Source organism: Strongylocentrotus purpuratus, unplaced genomic scaffold, assembly GCF_000002235.5.
Source record: "Strongylocentrotus purpuratus isolate Spur 01 unplaced genomic scaffold, Spur_5.0 spur5_scaffold_3, whole genome shotgun sequence".
Lineage (NCBI taxonomy): Eukaryota > Metazoa > Echinodermata > Echinoidea > Camarodonta > Strongylocentrotidae > Strongylocentrotus > Strongylocentrotus purpuratus.
Window position 1 is genome coordinate 27,713,562 of NW_022145609.1, and position 18,591 is coordinate 27,732,152.

General features: G+C 37.2%; 2 protein-coding genes across 2 annotated transcripts in view; one reads left to right on the top strand and one right to left on the bottom strand.

The window, feature by feature from the left end:
* Positions 1-1,236: 1,236 nt before the first annotated feature.
* Positions 1,237-7,923, bottom strand: LOC587526 (RING finger protein 11). The gene is made up of 3 exons (XM_030996002.1): positions 7,584-7,923; positions 5,362-5,510; positions 1,237-2,020 (listed from the first exon to the last, which is right to left on the bottom strand). The coding sequence occupies exons 1-3, from the start codon at positions 7,680-7,682 to the stop codon at positions 1,846-1,848; spliced, it is 423 nt and encodes a 140-aa protein (XP_030851862.1). The 5' UTR covers positions 7,683-7,923; the 3' UTR covers positions 1,237-1,845.
* Positions 7,924-10,360: 2,437 nt separating this feature from the next.
* The window catches only part of LOC580355 (glutathione hydrolase 1 proenzyme), a 16,401-nt gene continuing 8,170 nt past the window's right edge, over positions 10,361-18,591 (top strand). Inside the window, exons 1-2 of the mRNA XM_030995566.1 lie at positions 10,361-10,494; positions 17,713-17,889. Of these exons, the coding sequence (XP_030851426.1) occupies positions 10,418-10,494; positions 17,713-17,889 (254 nt within the window). The 5' untranslated portion in view covers positions 10,361-10,417. The remainder of the gene's footprint in view (positions 10,495-17,712; positions 17,890-18,591) is intronic.

Sequence of the window (18,591 nt, forward strand, 5' to 3'; positions counted from 1 at the left end):
AAATCACAATGCTTAGAGCCAAAAATAAGCATCATTCTCTTCCTCATACTGTAGCTCATACTTTTGTTCCAAAACATACTTTTGTTCCAGGATTTTCCTCTCAACCAACTGTAGAACTTGACCTGTATACAGCATATCTTTTGTTTGGTGCCGGAGGGGCTTTAAGCTCATGTACTCTTAACACAGAGTTAACACCATTCTGGCTCTGGACAGACAATATGTTTATAATCTGAAATATGCACGGTGCATCTATTTTTGGCTTGGCTTGCCTCGCAACAGTATGTCGCAGTGGAAAAAATACACAGGGGCTCAGGGCGAAATAACCCCCGAAATGCCCTAAAGAGCCCCCGAAAATCAGAAAAGAGCCCCCTTAAATTTGGGTAGAGTCAATGCAAATTTTTTTTTAGAATGTTATTTTCATGCAGGCACGGTTGAAAAGTAGCCCCCGAAAAATAGATATTAATTTTTTCCCTGGTATGTCGCCAATGAACTGCATGTATAGCAATGCACAATGATCACTTACTCATTGAAAGGAAGGTCTGGGATTACAGAGCATGATGGAGTATATTGTTTCTTGAGTTAATACTGATCTTAGGTTCAGATAACGGATATAATGTTGGGTTTTTACTTGGATTTATTCGGTTCAGGGAAGTTCTGCATTTGCAACCGATATCCGCCTGCAATAGACCAGTTTACCAACTGAACTTTAAGCATGTACTTTTTAAATATTAAGGTTGTTTTTGACAACTTAAAAGCTTGTCTGAGCCTTGCCTGGCATAGCAGAAGTCATGTTTACAAACTGGATTCTAAGTATTGTGGTTCATTCGTTATTAAGTACCGATTAATGGAATAACTTTAATATCACTAGGTCCCCCGGAAAGAAACATCCATAGATTTGAATATGTTAGTAACCCAGTCCATTGCAAGCACCTCAAAGATGTCAGAAATGTACATGTAAAACATGCAAAAACTCTTTTGCTAGTTGAATCAACTTTTCGGGGAAACAACTCAAATGGTTTGAGGCGAACATTTCTGGATAAACCGTGAAAAGTGATCGAACTTAAACCCACGGCCTACAGGACAGGGGTCATTCGTGTACTAAGCCTATGGCAATGAGATAACTCAGCAGTATACGGGTTAAAAGATTTTACAGGTGAAAGTTGGAATGCAGTTTTCTACAAAATAGAAGTTTCGGAACTGAGACAAACTATAACTACATGTAATTGCACTATATAATTTTTCCTACAGCAATGTGTACAAAACATGCACAAAATATCCAGTTCTCAAGAAATAAAGAACCTCAGATAGAAAAAAAGAAGTTGCTCAGGATCACCTTCTCTCTGTAACTTTTACCTCGAATGCCTATCAGAAAAATAAATCATTACTGACGACGTATTTTCTTGTCTTCTTTTACATGTATATTCTCGGCCATTCGTCGCATATTCAATCATCTTGATGGTAAAAGATACTCCAGTGATTGCAGTTCATTCTCTTTGTTTTCCTTTTTTTAATGATAATTCCATATATGTGAACTTTTGGAATAAGCAGAGACTGGAGCACAATGAAGTTAAAAAATCATGCTCTGATTCTTGATTGTTTTACTCCCAAACAGTTGCAAATCACACGACCGTTTAGAAGAGCTTTCCGATTCCAATAAAACTTCCGCGTTATTACCTGCATGGTGAACCATTACTCGTTCAATCGTCAAATTCGTTTTCGATGTAAATGTCGTCGAAACCGCTCTCACGCCTCTCACTTACACACGTTATACAGATCCCTCTTGAAGAAAACATCTCGGACGACTACAAAAAAATATATTCTTATAAAGTCTCTGGTATTGACCTCCTAATGTCCGTCGTCGTAGGTGGACAGAAGAGCGGCCTCTACGGGTTCCATGCACGACGGGCACGTGAAGGAGCGCATCAACCAATCGTCTATACACTTTGTGTGGTAGATGTGCATGCACGGCAGGAGGCGGATGGGGTCGTTTAATTGGAAATCAAGCATACATATCACACACCTGGAAGGGGAAAGTAAAAGAGAGAGAAGGAAAGGTTCATAACCAATAGTTTGAAAACAATTAAGAACTGGAATTATTTTATAACTAAATTAAAGATAAACTTTAGTACTGGTAATGCGATTGCATTGTGAAAGAAAAGGTGTGGAAAGGACCAGAAACAGTTGATCATGTAGCATGTAAGTATTGGTGTGCACTGCAAGGTTCTGGAGTCATCAAAATCATAATAAATTTGACCGAGTCTTGGTAAAGTAACAAGCACTCACATAGAAAGCTATATATGGGACAACACACATGGTGTCGGGGCTAGTACTATCTTGATTTCCTTGTCTTTCTATGCTCATTACTCAGCCAGTATACATTTTCTTCCAAAATTGTTTGGCACATGTCATTTATTTGTAATCTTGAACATTCAGTGTAAGTTTCGTTTGATTCTGTGAGAATTTTTTTTTTTTTTTTACCAGTACTGGAGTTTATCTTTAATACAGTAGGCTTGCGGTTGCACCATAAATTAATATGATGAAAGATAAAATGATTGAAACTTTGAATTTGAAAGGAAAAAAAAAAACGGGAGACAAAAGCATTGAGTGAAATACTCCTAAAATGAATTTGGACATTTTGGAATTTGGACACAGCACTTTTGAATTTACTAAATTTGAACATTATTCTTGTCAAAATTCTACTTTAGGACTCTAAAATTCTTTCCCCTTTCCTTAATAAAAATTGAATGTTTAATCCAACCAATTGGAAAGATTTTCAATATTTTCTCTGCAAGAAGCATCATTTACATGAACATGAACATTTATTATTTAAACATTTTGAACAATTTTTTATGTAAAACCACAGTACAGTAAAGCAGAGAAGTTTAATTACTATTACAGTATATCCCTCATAGAAAGTTTCTTGTCAAACAAACCAATAATACATGTAAGTGTGTGGTCAATTTCTACAAGACTACAACATACATGTACTGTTTTGTGGACCCCTGTACTGCTGTACATGTTGTACCTCAATACCTGATACCTACTTTAACCTTAAATTAAACTACGGATTAAAAATTTAAAGCCACAATGACCTCAATGGTTTGCCAAAAATCAATGAAGTTACTTTATTTGGCAAAGGGCACACAGGCTAGTGCACTTACATGTACAGTACATGTACATGTGTACATATTAGAAAGACATCCTTCAGGAATTTGGGATATCATATAATCTTCACCCTATGCCATTAATGCATTTTTGGCTCGGCTACATAATTTTGGGGTTTGCAGGGTAAAATGTATTGTTGTCATTAAAAATAGAGTATTTTATGCAAAAAGGAAAAATTCAATAACTATTGTCCCTTAATCCTCAGTCCCTGTGAGTCTCTGTCTAACATAAACCAGTAAAGTTCAACGTTAACTACCTTCAAATACATCTACTTCCTTGCACTTTACTGTTGATATAACATGTAAATGCCTACTACATGTATGTGTAATGTGTATTTTACTGTACCCTACATTTGTGCCATCAATTATGGCGGAACATGCCCTTGCCCATTATCAGTTGCCCGTGGGACACAGGGCAAATATCCTGCTTTTAACAAGGCTACAGTGTATAGGTACATCATTATCAACTACGGGGCGTTGTGGCTTGCGCCTGTAATCCGGCTAACAATGGAAGTTACAAACTGATATAGCCAAGGACGCAGGTTCGAAACTGAGGCACGTCTTTCGAATGGTGACGTTAAAAGGTCGGTCTCCAGACGTAAGTAATCATATCTGAACACGTCTGTAAAAACCCAATTACACAAACACACACATACACATATTACAATGTCTGTATGAGAGACTGAACTTCACGATTTGCTCTGTATAATGTGTCCATTGTGATGGGAATGCAACTAGCGCTTTAACAGATATTATTTCCCCGGTCATTGGATTCATTCACACCCAATATTATGCACCATCACCACTCCCTGGGGAGTATTACTACCATATGGTTACCATGATGACATATGGCAATTACTAATGCAAAGGCTTTCGTCATCCTACCTGCAGGGAAAAAAATACACTGAGGCTCGTGGGTGAATTAGCCCCCGAAAGTCATACAAGAGCCCCCCAAAATATGCATAGAGTTAATGCAAAACAAATTAAAGAGTGTTATTTTCATGCAAGAAAGCTTGAAAAGTAGCCCCGAAATGTTTTTGATGATAATGGTACATGTACATGTAGGTCCCCATTTATTTCATGGGTATGGAGTGGTAAATGTAGAATAATGCCTTGTCAAACACCTTTGGTGCTGTGTCGGGGAACCAAATCACGACCTTTGTATTTCAACTTTTCAAGTCTAACGTTTAAACCACTCAACTATGACTTACACCTTTAAATACAGGGTGCAATGTGTTTTGTCCTATCTACATGTACGTATAGGAAAATGTTATTGTGTTTGCCCAATAGTGAGTCAGCAAAATGTGATGCATTTCATAATAACCTTTACAATTTCCAAATTTAGATTAATGCGATGACTAATACTTCAATAAGTTCAATTCACATCTAAATTTAAGCAATGATTACAGTCCTTCTGTAATACACTACTATCTACTGGTTTTACCCTGAAAAATGACATGATCCACATACAAATACATGTACATGTACATGTAGACCACATGTTCATGTACATGTAAATGTACAATGTTTGCTGTATAAAGTATGAAAGTAACCATTCTTCCCTCAGTGGGATACCAACCAGTGCAATGAATGAAAAGAATTGTCCATGTGAAAAATTGAGGGGCCATTCTCTGTAGAGAGCATTTCAGTAGCTCAGAAGTTCAGAACAAATTATACAACTGCTGCCCTCGCATGGATTTATAGCTCTGGGACAGGATCATTGTAGCACTCTGATAAACTACTTAATGCACATGAATGGAAGTGCCAAATTTAGCAGTATTCTTTAAACTCCACCCAATATTTAATTTTGGATTAATTTATTTTTTTGCAACTATTGAGAAGATGTCTGTTCCTGTGACTGATAGTAAGCATGTACCATCAAGTTTGGTTATATTCTGTCCTGGGCTTAAAATAACTTTACTGTTATGTGTCACAGTCTTACAGACAGACAGTTAGCACAGATTTGCACAGTCTGACAAGGATTTTTTTTCTTTTCATTTTCTTAATCTACTTTTTGCAGGTCTAGAGTCAAGTTAGGAATCTGTCTACCGGTAGTAACTATGGCTGGAGCATAGGTCATACAATCAGAATTTAGTCTGGACCGTTTATATTTGTATTTAAAATTGTAAGTTATTTGTGAGAAGGATCATGACAAATACTGCACTATTAATTTATACAGAGAATCTACTGTACTCACTCTCTAGCCTTTTTGCTACCATCATATTGCCCTATGGGCAAGTGCTGTATAAGGCCAATTCGTTTGGCAATTCGGATTTGTTCTTCTTCGGTCAGTTGACTGGCTGATCTTCTCTGGTTTGGTGTCACATGGTAAACGGGAGCTTCCTCCTAGGAAAAAAAATACAAAAGAAGATATGAAAGTAAGCAAAAGTAATTCATTTGCCATTGTATTAACTGCCAAGTATTATGATTCACCATTATTCAAAGCTGTATCAAAAAGGGGGTAGCAACATTAGTTTCTTTGTCACATCTTACATTAGTCATACATGAAGTACCGGTACCGGTATGTTGTTTAGATCAAAACAGAAGAAAGAAAGGCTGCCACATTGCCAGGATCAATATTGATCACAGTGATTTATTTAATTTTGTTTGGTCATAAAAAGACCACCAAAAGCATGTACAGGTGTATGTTAAAGATAAACATCATACATTGTGCAGCTCCAGACAACTTTTTTTTACAGCACCCATGACTCATCGATATGGGAACTTCTTTGTTCATCCCCCAAATGCACATGAAGGCACATTGTGCATGGTACATGAACATTTAATTCTCTTAAAGTCTTTTCTTGTGATTACCCATCTTTTCAAGCAAATATGAAGTCCATGACTATTGGAGGAGCGGGTTAGACTTCCTTTTGCGACAGCCACCCAAATTGGAGAAATAAAATATGGGTACAGCTTAGAATAATATATCTAATAATATGTTATATACATGATAAAATAGGGTTAGCTAGGGTTATGGTTAGGGATAGGGTGTAGGGTTAGATTTTACATATACATGTACATGTACTGTAGTTGGCTGTCACAAAAGAAAGTCTTTCCGTTTCCGAAAAAGATAAATGGCACCAAAAGTGCTGTGGATCATCATCATCATCATCGTGGATCATTATTGAAGCAGGATTTATTGAGGAGATTGACAGTCTGAGTGACACAATGATTCTATTCAGCATATTAACCTTTATGACCTGTGTCATTAACAATGGAAAAACTGGAAGTCTGCACAACTTCCTTATTTCCTTTGAATCTCTTTGAATACATGTAAATTCCCAAAACAGAAAAGGAAACAGCCCTTTTTTCATCATTGAATTTTGCCGTTTTTCAGTAAGTGGAATTAAATTGAATTATAAATGCCCCAACCTTCATCAACTCACTTGTACTGTCTCATGAAAAGTGACTTGGTCATTATCAGATTTTGAGTACAAATTGTTTTCAATTCAATTATAGTTTCATACAAGGAGATTTTTAGAAATATTAATCAGCATCAGTATACTATACGGAGGTGTGAGGTGATCCTGTTGAAACTTCCGGTCGTTTCATTGAGTAGTGCTTCGTTCAAAAAGTGAACCTGAACTATTTTTGATCGCATGGTGGGTGGACGCATATATTAATTTTATGGAAGCATTTGGTGCTGAAAGGACCAGTGCTTGTACATATGTACATGTAGATCGCAATAATACAGTAATTTTTGTTTAGCATGGCATGGGTGCATGCATGATTTTCTAACACTAAGATTGTGGTTTCATTTCACACGTGAGCTCTGGTTTCTTTTTTCAGGCGGATAAATGTGTCTCATGCTGTCTGTAACTGAGGTTGAATAAATGGTGGTCAGTCACAGGCTACCCATGCAAGCACGCGCACACGTCACAGGGTACCAGCAGGACGTTATCAATCAACATCCACAGACAAAAGCAATACACTCTGTCACTCACATTCTCAGATCAAGATACATGTACCCATTTCATTAGAATCTGATATCTTGGTAGTTGCGTAAAAAGTAAGCTACTTAAATTACGTGATAATCTTAAGTAGATTCTAGACCCTGGCCTATTTGGCAAATTAAATGGTAACCTCTTTAAGTAAGCTACTTAAATTACGTGATAATCTTAAGTAGACCCTGGCCTATTTGGCAAATAAAATGGTAACCTCTGGTTCTACAAGCTTAGTAAATAAATGGTTTTCAAAACATAATAATAACATACATAGGAAGATGATGTTTAATGCAATGGCCCATGGGCCTACATTTAGCTTGGGGTCTCATTGGAAACTAAAAAAACTGACATGAACATTATTGACTACGATTTATAAACCTTTACAGTTTGATCATGATTATTATCTATAGCGTGAGATAATGCAAGCATGTTTTTGGACGCTCGATAAAGAAATATTTATTTTTAATCTAACCTGATACGGTGGTGGGGGTCCCAGGCGCTCATGAACTTCAGCATCGTCGTGAAGCAACGAAATATCGTCAGCTGTTTGACCCTGCAGACAGTTCCCCATTATGAGATCAAACTAGCTCGCCTCTACGACGTAGAATTTCAGCTGCAAATGTCAAACAACGACAGCATACTCAAAACAGACTCGCGGGAAATTTAGTCTGTTTGTCGACTGCTTAAAGTAGACATGTTAATCTATTCATGTTGTGAAGATATTCTAGATTTATCAGGTCGTTCGAGACTTCGTTCGTGGCAAATTCACACACTGCAGAATCGGCAATCGGGAAGTTATGTATACACACAGTACAGCAATATGGCAGCTCAGACAATAACATGCCCTGTGTATACGACTGTGAGTGCTACGGTTTTGACTTCATACGCGTATGAAATAATAACTCTCTTATTGTTGCAATAACACAATAGTGTAAATAAAAATTTGATTCAATATTATCAAAAACGATGTAAGATGTGTGCATTTGTGTTCTTCATTTAAAATAAATGAGCAAGAAAAAGTTTTGAAAACAAGTAATTAAGTGAAATATTAGTGCGCGTCTGCAATTCATACTATGACGTCATTATATTTTGTAAACAAAGTTATACACCGAGGGGTTCCCCTTGTGCTCGGAGGTCATGAGTGTATGAGCACAAAATTTGCAGGATGAGACTCATTTTGATTCTTTGTCCTTTGTTCCTCCGTCTTAATTGCCTCTTTACATGTAGATTTCTTGAAGATTTATGCAAATTGCTGATATCCGCTCGAAATATGCACGAGACACAATTGCATTTTCTGCCACTAACGGAGATTGCAGTGGTGGTAGTGAGGGGGGGGGGGGGGGGGGGATTGGGACAAAGATAAATGCATGATCTAAACGGAGAACAAAGAGGCTCACCGTTTCGTTTTTCTTTCATTTTGTTTCGGTTATCTGTCTAACTTTGTGTAATCGTGCAGACCTGCTTACAAATAGACTAAATATTTAATGACTGGTTTTCGGATGTAACTTCAAGTAGAATATCGTATCATACACTCTTATTTCCACGGAGTCAAATTTCACTCTGAATGGCGTCAGCTGGGAGTCAACTATATTCCTAGTTAAAGTGACACGGAAAAGGAGTCATCTTGACTCTGAATTGAGTCAATTCTCAGCTGATGCCACACAATCCTAGTCAAATTGATTCGGAATCCGTGTCACTTTAACTAGGAATAGAGTTAACTCCCAGCTGACGCCATTTAGAGTGAAATTTGACTCCGTGGAAATAAGAGTGTACCATATACATGGAGTAAGAATAGTTAGATATGCCTTTTGTTAATGAGGAATTACCAATTCGAATAAATTAATATGCCCTTAGTAAAAAAAATTGAAAAATAGAGAGAAATAATTTTGAAAGTTTGAGATAAATCGGAAAAGGAATATGCATTTTCGAAAAATTAGAGCAGACTATAAAGACACGGGGAGTTTTCTTCTTGAATTGAATTAACCCATTTAGTTCCACATTTCCATAAAAATATATAACAACAAAACATACACGATATACATAATGTTAATTAAATACATTAATGACATAATAAACATTATACAAAAATGTTCTATGAGGGAGATTATAAAACGTAACGAACTTACAGCATGAACCCATGCTTGTATTATTTATATTGGGAAAAACGACTTAATAATAATATCAAGGCACAACATACTTTTTTTTTTAATTTTCCAATTTATCATTCAGCTCGAAAATGAGAATTAAAAAAGGTGCCTTCCGTTTAGTTTTCGTAGGAAACAAAATCCAGAAAAATTCTGTTTGACATTGCAAATGATTATAATGCCTCCCTGCCCGTGAGAGATTGCCGAGCGATATCACGCTTGATTTCGTAACTTTCCCCTGATATTTGTTTTGTTTTCTAATAATTGTTTCCGCTTTCAGAAAGAAAAGTATATCGATGGAGTTTTAAAAATATTTTGGTATTTTCCGTCTAGCATAAGTAGGCTAAACCTTTTTCGTAAACTGTTTATAATGCTATCTAGCAACTTGCCAAGATAAGTGTATCTAGTAACAATCTTTCCTGGTATAAACGGGGGGGGGGGGCGTAGATCCTCATGTCCCCCTAAGCTGGCTCCCCCCCCCCCCCGCCATTCGATGGGAGGGGGATCGTATCGTCTCCTATTCACGTTGTACTTCTTTTTCACCCTTTCTCATTTTCTCGCTTATGACCTTCCCCACCCCAGCCATTTAATGGGGTGGGGGGGGGGGGGGGGTGTGACCCATGGCTTTACGCTATTCGTTAAAGATACGCCTCCAGAATATAATAATTAAAGACTGAGCAATATATTCAGCGTTTTCTCTAGCAAACACTCATAAATAGACCTTCTTTTATGTGAGACAAAATATTTGCTCGGAGGGTCTATTATAGTTCTCAGTAAATAAACCTTGTACCCCGTCCGTAATAAAGATTCACTGCATAGAGGCGTAGTTAGACCATTTTCTTTTTAGGTAGGGTATGAGGGTCCAATTTTTTGTAACATGTTGTTTAAATCATCTTTTCTCTAGATTTGTATGTGTAACCCCTCTCTCTCTCTCTTCCCTGCAAAAATAGATAGTGAAGTCTCTCTTTGAATTTGTCATTTTTCGACCTTCCGAAAATTTATACCCCGGTCACCCTCTGCAGGCACGAGCGCCCCTGAATAAAACCAAATATATCAAACGACGGTACTCAGGTACAGTGTTTCACATCATCCAAAACGGTTGCATACGTGTCAAACGCTGGTCACCACGAACATCGTTGAATCTCATGATCCCGGCTCGATCATGATGGATTCCAAAAGGAGTTTTAGTCTTGAGGAGCAACATCTAGTTGGTAGTTATGATAAGAAAACATATCCCAAGTAAGTTTTATTTTCGATACGTTTCCATTTTTTTATAAAAATTTGTGATTAGTAGAAGTAACTTGATATCTAGCAAATGAGCTAATCACGGGTAACAAAGTTGGTGTGTTTGTTTGACCTGACTCCTTAGAAAGCATGTGTATGCTTGTAAATAAGCAACCATGGGACACGGATGTCACTTTCCGAAGGACTTGATGAGGATAATGTCTTATCAAAGGGCTCTATAGCGCATCGAATTAGTTTTCAACCTGGGACCTCCCAATTACGAGACCCCTGGTGCCGGTCTTACAAAGAGTTGATATCAATCGTAACTTTTTTGCGATTGATATCAATCGCAACTATGCACATAAGAGACAGGAGACTGCAAACTTGCGATTGATTGGAGGACTTGCGATTGATTCGGATCAATCGCAACTCTTTGTTAGACGGGGCCCTGCTCTGAGCCATCACGCCTCACGTTAACTAAGTTGATTAAAAGGAAGACTCCGACATGATTCTTGTACAATGTCCGCAATCGCTTTGCAAGATATTGAAATATTATTTGCGTCATTTTAAATGTGGAAAAGAGGTGTTCTGTGAAAAAGCACAGCTATGTTACCTTTACAGGAACGACAACAAAACAGATTTGAAAAGAAGTATAGATTAATGATAAAATAGGGTAGAACAGAAATATAGATATAAATAAAAATAGAAATGGAAATGGGGAAGGCGAATAAAATGTACAATATACAGGGGGACTACCAGTACTAATCTAGTTACCTATATACTGAATATATTAAATGAATATCAGATCTATCACTAATTTATAGAATATGGTAGATTGAAAAAAAAGAAGCAATCTATTTAAACAATTCAGGGTTTTGAGTGTATATATGAATATTGAGTACGTTACAACTGGGAGAATTTATGTACAGGTCTGAATAGGGACTCACCAAACTGACTTCAAAACTGGTTTAGATGCAACAGTGATGTACATTGTTATATACCTCTCTTTAGAAATCTAGCCATCTGATTGGTCGAACTTGGAGTCTTGATTTTAGCCATTCCCGTAAAGAAACGAACAGTGCCAGTAACGGCCAATACTTCTTGAGTGAGATTCCCGAAATATTTCGGGTACCGGGAAAATAGTTTTGATGAGATCCCCATTGGTTTACGTGTTAAAAGTTACTTTGTGCGAGCACGGATACCTCACAGTGTTTTTTGTCTGCGATTCCCAAATAATTGTAACATTCAGTTATCTTTCCAGAGAAGATTAACAGACAGGGTCTCAGATTTTCTGTGATGTTTTAACCAAGCTTTACTCAAGAAAAGGATAAGGTAAGAATGCTTGGTAGATTTTTGTGTCAATTCGGTATATAAAACATAATATCGACTGCTTTAATATTCGAGGCCTGGCTGTTTGCCTCTCATAGCAGTCGATATATTTAATAACACCCTAAACTCCAAGAAGTTGCATAGCATTTATAACAGAACTGCTACTGGCCAAGGAAGTGTTAAGTATCAGGGTTACATTACATGGTCTGCTTTATAGATGACAGTCTGAAACAATCTGCACCATTAAGACAATTTAAGTTGAAAAAAATATCTTTGCAATTCTTAGTAGTCATTTTTAATCTTTAAAAGTTATTATGTTTCAAATCGCAATTATGTTTTTCATCAGGTCAATCTAATTTAATTATAAAATCAGACATTTTAAGGAAGAGTCCACCCTGAGGATGGGTTTACTCTGCCTTTTAATACTCAGGCGGTGAGGAGCGGTGCAATTAACCATGGACTTACCAACAGGGCTCAAATTAATTTTTTGTCCACGGGGGCTCTCCCCCCCCCCCCCCCCCAAAAAAAAGAGCCTCCCGTGAACCTTCTCACGGGGGCTCTTTTAGTACTGACGGGGGCTCTTTTTTATACAAATATCCATTGAATTGGTACTTACGATACTCCTCAATTATTTGCTATTTCATCATTATCATTTCAATCAGCATTTTCCCTCTTACAAAATTACAAGCTACATAGCTGTTACTGGCCTGTGTATATAATATATACGCATACAACACTGATCTTTATGATGTCTTTAATGTGACATATCTTCTTCTCCCCTTGCAAACGAGAAAGAAAACAAGGTCATTAAAAGGGATTAAGCGACAAATAATGATTGTGATTCAAATCGATGCGAATATTTGTTTGAATAAGCACTGCTATTCACCCGAATCTTCTTTGTAAAAACAACTTTTACAAATCTCATCCATGCTTTCTGAGTTGTGACGTTCCATTCAATGTAAAATACTCATTATAGAATACACTTCTCCTAATCTGAAAGTGATCTTACAACACAGTGGCAGATTTGCATGGCTGAGATTTGTAAAAGTCGTTTTTACAAAGAAGATTCTGGTGAAAAGCATTGCTTATTCAAAAAAAAATCCTTGCATCAATTTGAATCACAATGATTATTTGTCACATGATCCTTTTATTAAATAACCTTGTTTTCTTTTTTGTTTGCAGGGGGAGAAGAAGCTATGTCACGTTAAGAAATAAAGATCAGTTGTATTATGCGTATATAATTATGATACCAGAACAAAATATGTTGATTATCAGAATGTCATTTTGAAATACCTCTATACAAATACCACATTGTCTTTAGCCCGTATCAGTATTAGTTTGATCCAATATAAAGCTATTAATCTTTATTTAATTCAGTATAATGCTTTTCCTTAAAAATTGTTTTGCTATTTTTTTAGGGTTGAGACGCTAAGAAATGGTTTCAAATGTACATTACACGAACTCTGAACCATTGCAAAATGATGGTGGTTCTCTCTCTCTTTATTTTAATCATGCATTATCAACTACATATAAAGCAGCAACCAAAAACTTAGGGTTATCTGAGATAGGTGAAAGTAAGAGTTAAAAAGAAAGTCATGCTAAAACGGCGCTTCACTTCCCCCCCCCCCTGAAAAAAATAAAATAGATTAGTAGATCTCCTCTCCAGCATCTCCCCCCCCCCCCCGCTTTAATGTCACATTTTCACTTGGCAGCCCAAGGGGGCCGGGAGGGGGGGGGGGGTTAAACCCCCTAACACCCCCTAGATCTGCCCATGTTACCATATCATTCCACGACATCTTGGTCTTCCTCTTCTTCTCAATACGGACTTTTAGATTTGCGTGGACGTGGACGTGTTACGTCCTTTTAAGGCGTCACGTCCTTTTATAAAGCACTGGCACTGCCTTAAAAGGAGGTCACACGTTGCAGTCCACGTTCTCATCGTGCAAATCTAAAAGTCCCTAATATTGATTTACTGGTCGAGTTTCATTATTTGCTGGTCATTTGAAATCACCAGATTTCAGCGGGTTAACGCTTTCACAACGAAAAACTTCTCCATGACCATGTTTCTGCCCTTGCGCGATCGCCTCCAGCTCCAGCAGACATGGCGCGGCAGCGTGCACACGTACCGCTACTAACGGCGCAGTAGGCCTATAACCACTGATGACGGCAGCACTGCACTGCGAGCTGAATCGGTAATAACTAGGCCTATCTTGCACGCTAATCTAAGTTCAATTTCATTGGTTTAAGGTTTGAAAATTGAAACTCAATATTGTGTTAAAGTTATAACAGAAAAGATAATCTTTATTTTATAATTCCACGGGGGCGATTTTTAATTTTGCAATCGCCCCCGTGAGCAACCTGACGGGGGCGAATCGCCCACCGCCCCCGTGTATTTTGAGCGCTGCTTACCAAAGATATCCTCCTTGGACTATAAGGTCCATGAATTACATCACTGTTTCGTTTTGATTTGACCATGCTTTTCTGTTGAATAAACACCTTGTTTACGTGAAGAGCGGTGTAATTAACTCACGATTTCGTTGTGATTTGACCATGCTTTTCTGTTGAATAAACACGTTGTTTACGTTAAACCGCTGGGAAAGTGGGGGAGAGTGTCGCAGCAAGCCTGCCATATAACGTTAGCAAATGACAATGAATCTTAATGATCTTTACATTTGTGAAAAGTGTAGTAATCAGGTTAACTATACTCTAAATCTTGTTTTTAATAACAAAGGAAAAATGGGGACAAAAAGACAAGAAACTTTGTATGAAAAGAGAAAAAAAAAGGCCGAAATATTGTATAAAATTACACCACTCTAACCTGTGGACAACAGATATATTCGAATATGTTATTGAATAACTAGTTTTAAAAAATTCCGTGAAATATAATTTTTTATAAACCCATGCGTCCGGCTATGTCTATAACAGAATTCATTTTTTATACGTTAAATACGAGCACCGATCTAACGAGTGATGACGTCATGCTCAATTGTACAGTCTCACAAAGGCCTACATCCAAATTTGCATAAGCTGATAAACTTTCCTCTATCAGGAAGGGGGATCATAAAAATTATTATCCCCCCTTTGTATAAAGAGGTCTGTTGATTTGTAATGTGCCCAGATGAATTGGGGATAACTATGTTCTGTTCAAGTTAACACATAGTGTGATTTTGAGATCTGCAATTTTGTTAGAAATGATACATATCAGGACAATTACCCCCTGGACAATCACCCCCCCCTGAAAAATTACCCCCCCCCCCCGGGGGACAACCACCCCGAGGACAATATCCCCCGAAAAATTACCCCCATGACAATTACCCTACCCCCCCCCCCCCGAAAATTACCCACCTGTTCATTAAAGGGGAAGTCCACCCTGATAATAAGTTGGTTTTAATAAAGGTTAAACAATTTTTGGGGGGTAATAATTGTCCACGAGTGGTAATTATTATTAATTGTCCTAGAGGTAATTTTTCGGGGGGTGATTTTCGGGGAGGGGGGGATAATTGTCCTTGGGAAGTAATTATCTCGCTGGTAATTGTCCAGGGGTGATTACCCAGGGGGTAATTGTCATAGAACCGAAATTATCATTTGTTTAAGAAGTTAGATTGCAGTGAAAATTGCTTTCCTGTATAACAAAAGCAGCAAAGAAATATTTTCAAATTGTAGTCAGTGATAATATACTTTATTTTTAGCAATTCAGCTGAAAACCAATTTCATGATTATTCTTGCTACAAAAAATGTTTTTTATTTAAAAAAAATATGTTAAGATATTGTGAGGAAAAAAAAGAAATCAAGGTAAAATATTGCTACTGAAGCTGAAATTGTAAATCAATACATTCCATGGGGAGGGGGGGGGGGGCATGAAGGGGGGGGGAATCGTAACCCGCCCCAAACATCGTCCCTGCAAATGAGACCTAAATACCCTAAAGAGGAAATTATAATGGTAATAAAGAAGAAGTTTAATGAATACGGACGATTGAACTACAAAGGCAGACTTTGGAAATGTGTCACGGTTAAAACGTATTCATAACAAAAACTTTGAATGTTGTTCATCGTTCGTACTCTACAATGGGATACGCCCGTTCAAACAAAATATGTACTATTTACTTTTAGGCCTACTTATAGCGGGAAAGAGAGGTATAGAGAGACAGAGACAGAGAGACAGAGAGAGAGAGAGAGAGAGAGAGAGAGGGAGAGAGAGAGAGAGAGAAGGGTGGGATTAGGGGAGGAAGAGACTTAGATAGATCTGTTTGCATAATTTCAGTTATAGGCTTGTACAATCATAAAGTTGTTTCATGAATCTTGAACTATGATTACGATATTTACGTACTATACCTAGAAGAGCAACAAACGGATGGAAAAAAAAAAAATTCCGGGGGGGGGGGAGGGGAGAAACCCATTAATACCTTTCATTGGCATATATTACACGAAGATACTACATTATTATTGTGATTGCACTTTACAGTGTATGAGAAAAAAGTAATATCTATGATAATCTATTGATATCTTTGGAAGTTCGTGTCTTAACAAAAAATTACTTTAGTTTATTTATGATCCAACTGGAAGTGGCGTATCTTGAAATTGATTTAATGTGGTATCTACATCACTGTTAGTCTAAAGCAGTCCCGTCATGCCAGTACCGTGTGGCCAGGGGCGGGGGGGATGTATGCAGTGGCGGATCCAGGGAAAAAAACGTGTAAAAACACGTAAATTTTACCCTTTTTTGGGAGATGCCCCCCCCCCCCCCTGGCGCTTAAGGAGGGGGGGGGGTGTGCATTTTCAAATTTTTGAGGGCCAAAAAAAAATTAAAAATTAGTGAAATATTGGCCGGCACGATTTTCAAATTTTCAGCGAACTAAATTTGAAATTGATTTCAAATTTGGGCCCCCACCCCTACGAAATGCTGGATCCGCGCTTGCGTGTATGTCCCTGAAAATGGTGGAATAATAATGTTCAGTTTATTGTAAAGTCATTTCCTGTTGATTTGATGCATACTTTTGGCCGTGCTCTCACATTTCGCAGTTTTGTTATACGGTAGTCTCAGTCTGAAAATAGGCCCCTCTCTACCCGGGTCTGAAGAAAAGAAATTTAGAATGAATTAGCAAAGAGTATGGTCAAGGCTAGAGCGAGCATGGAGTTGACTGATATAAGAATTTAGAAGACAGAGAATAAGCAGAAGGAGAAGGAGAAGGAAAAAAAGGAGGAAAAGAAAGAGAAGAAGAAGAAGCAGGAGAAGAAGAAGAAGAAGAAGAAGAAGAAGAAGAAGAAGAAGAAGAAGAAGAAGAAGAAAGAAAGAGGAGAAGAAGACGAAGAAGAAGAAGAAGAAGAAGAAGAAGAAGAAGAAAGAGGAGAAGAAGACGAAGAAGAAGAAGAAGAAGAAGAAGAAGAAGAAAGAGGAGAAGAAGACGAAGAAGAAGAAGAAGAAGAAGAAGAATAAGCAGAAGGAGAAGGAGAAGAAAAACAGGAGGAAAAGAAAGAGAAGAAGAAGAAGCAGGAGAAGAAGAAGAAGAAGAAGAAGAAGAAAGAGGAGAAGAAGACGAAGAAGAAGAAGAAGAAGAAGAAGAAGAAGAAGAAGGAGCAGAAGAAGCAGGAGAAGAAGAAGAAGAAGAAGAAGAAGAAGAAGAAGAAGAAGAAGAAAAGAAGAAGAAGAAGAAGAAGAAGGAGAGGAAGAAGAAGGAGAAGAAGCGCTAATACCGGAACAGGTGTTAGCAGTTGGCCTAGCCGTACCCCCCCTCCCCTCCCGCTCCCGCTCCGTATATACTCATGAGCGAGTTCTCTGCTGCAGGATAAGTTAAAATTTGGGAATTAGGTATTAGAAGAGGAAGAAGATAAAGAAGATGGTGAAAAAGAAAAAGAAAACTACCTAATAAACATCTTTTTCTTTTTTTGGTATCATGCTTTAAACAGAAAATTCGCTGGTCTGGTAGTGGTCGCACTGCTCGCCGGAGCCGTGGCAGGTGGAATCTACCTGGGTATCCTACTAACCGGACCCGAAGACGATGCAGCTCCTACCGGTAGTGGATATTATGTGTACAGAGAGGCCGCCGTGGCCGCAGATGCACCGATATGCTCAGAGCTTGGAAGGTATATGATAATAATAATAATAATAATAATAATAATAATTGTAATAATGATTATAATAATAATAATAATAATAATAATAATAATAATAATAATAATAATTACTATTATAATGATAATAATAATTTTAAAAAAATTAATAATAATAACATCAATAATAACAATTGTTATGATAATAATGATAGTAATATTGTTAATAATAATAATAATAACAATAATAATCATCATCATCATATGAAATTTAAAAAGAAGAAGAAGAAGAAGAAGAAGAAGAAGAAGAAGAAGAAGAATTTTACAAGTTCCTAGAGTTAATTCGAAGAAGGGTGAAGCTGGCTTTGATATCTGTGCATGGTCAAAAACTGTGGAACAGACATATTTGTTTGTATTGTAGTTAAGTAATCTTGGAGAGCAGTACGTAAAGCGCACAGAGCAGTTTCAATTGATTATGCGCTATATAAGTGACAGTTTATTACTACTATTTATTATGAAAAAGAGGAAAAGAAGAAAGAGAAGAATAACGAATCATAATTTATACACGATGATGATCATGATGATGACAATAATAATGCTATTATTATCATTTTTATAATTGAAATTAGTAGCAGAAGTACTATCATTATAATTAGGCATATTATTGTTATTGTTATTATTATTATTATTATTATTATCATTAATATTATTATTATCATTAATATCATTATTGTC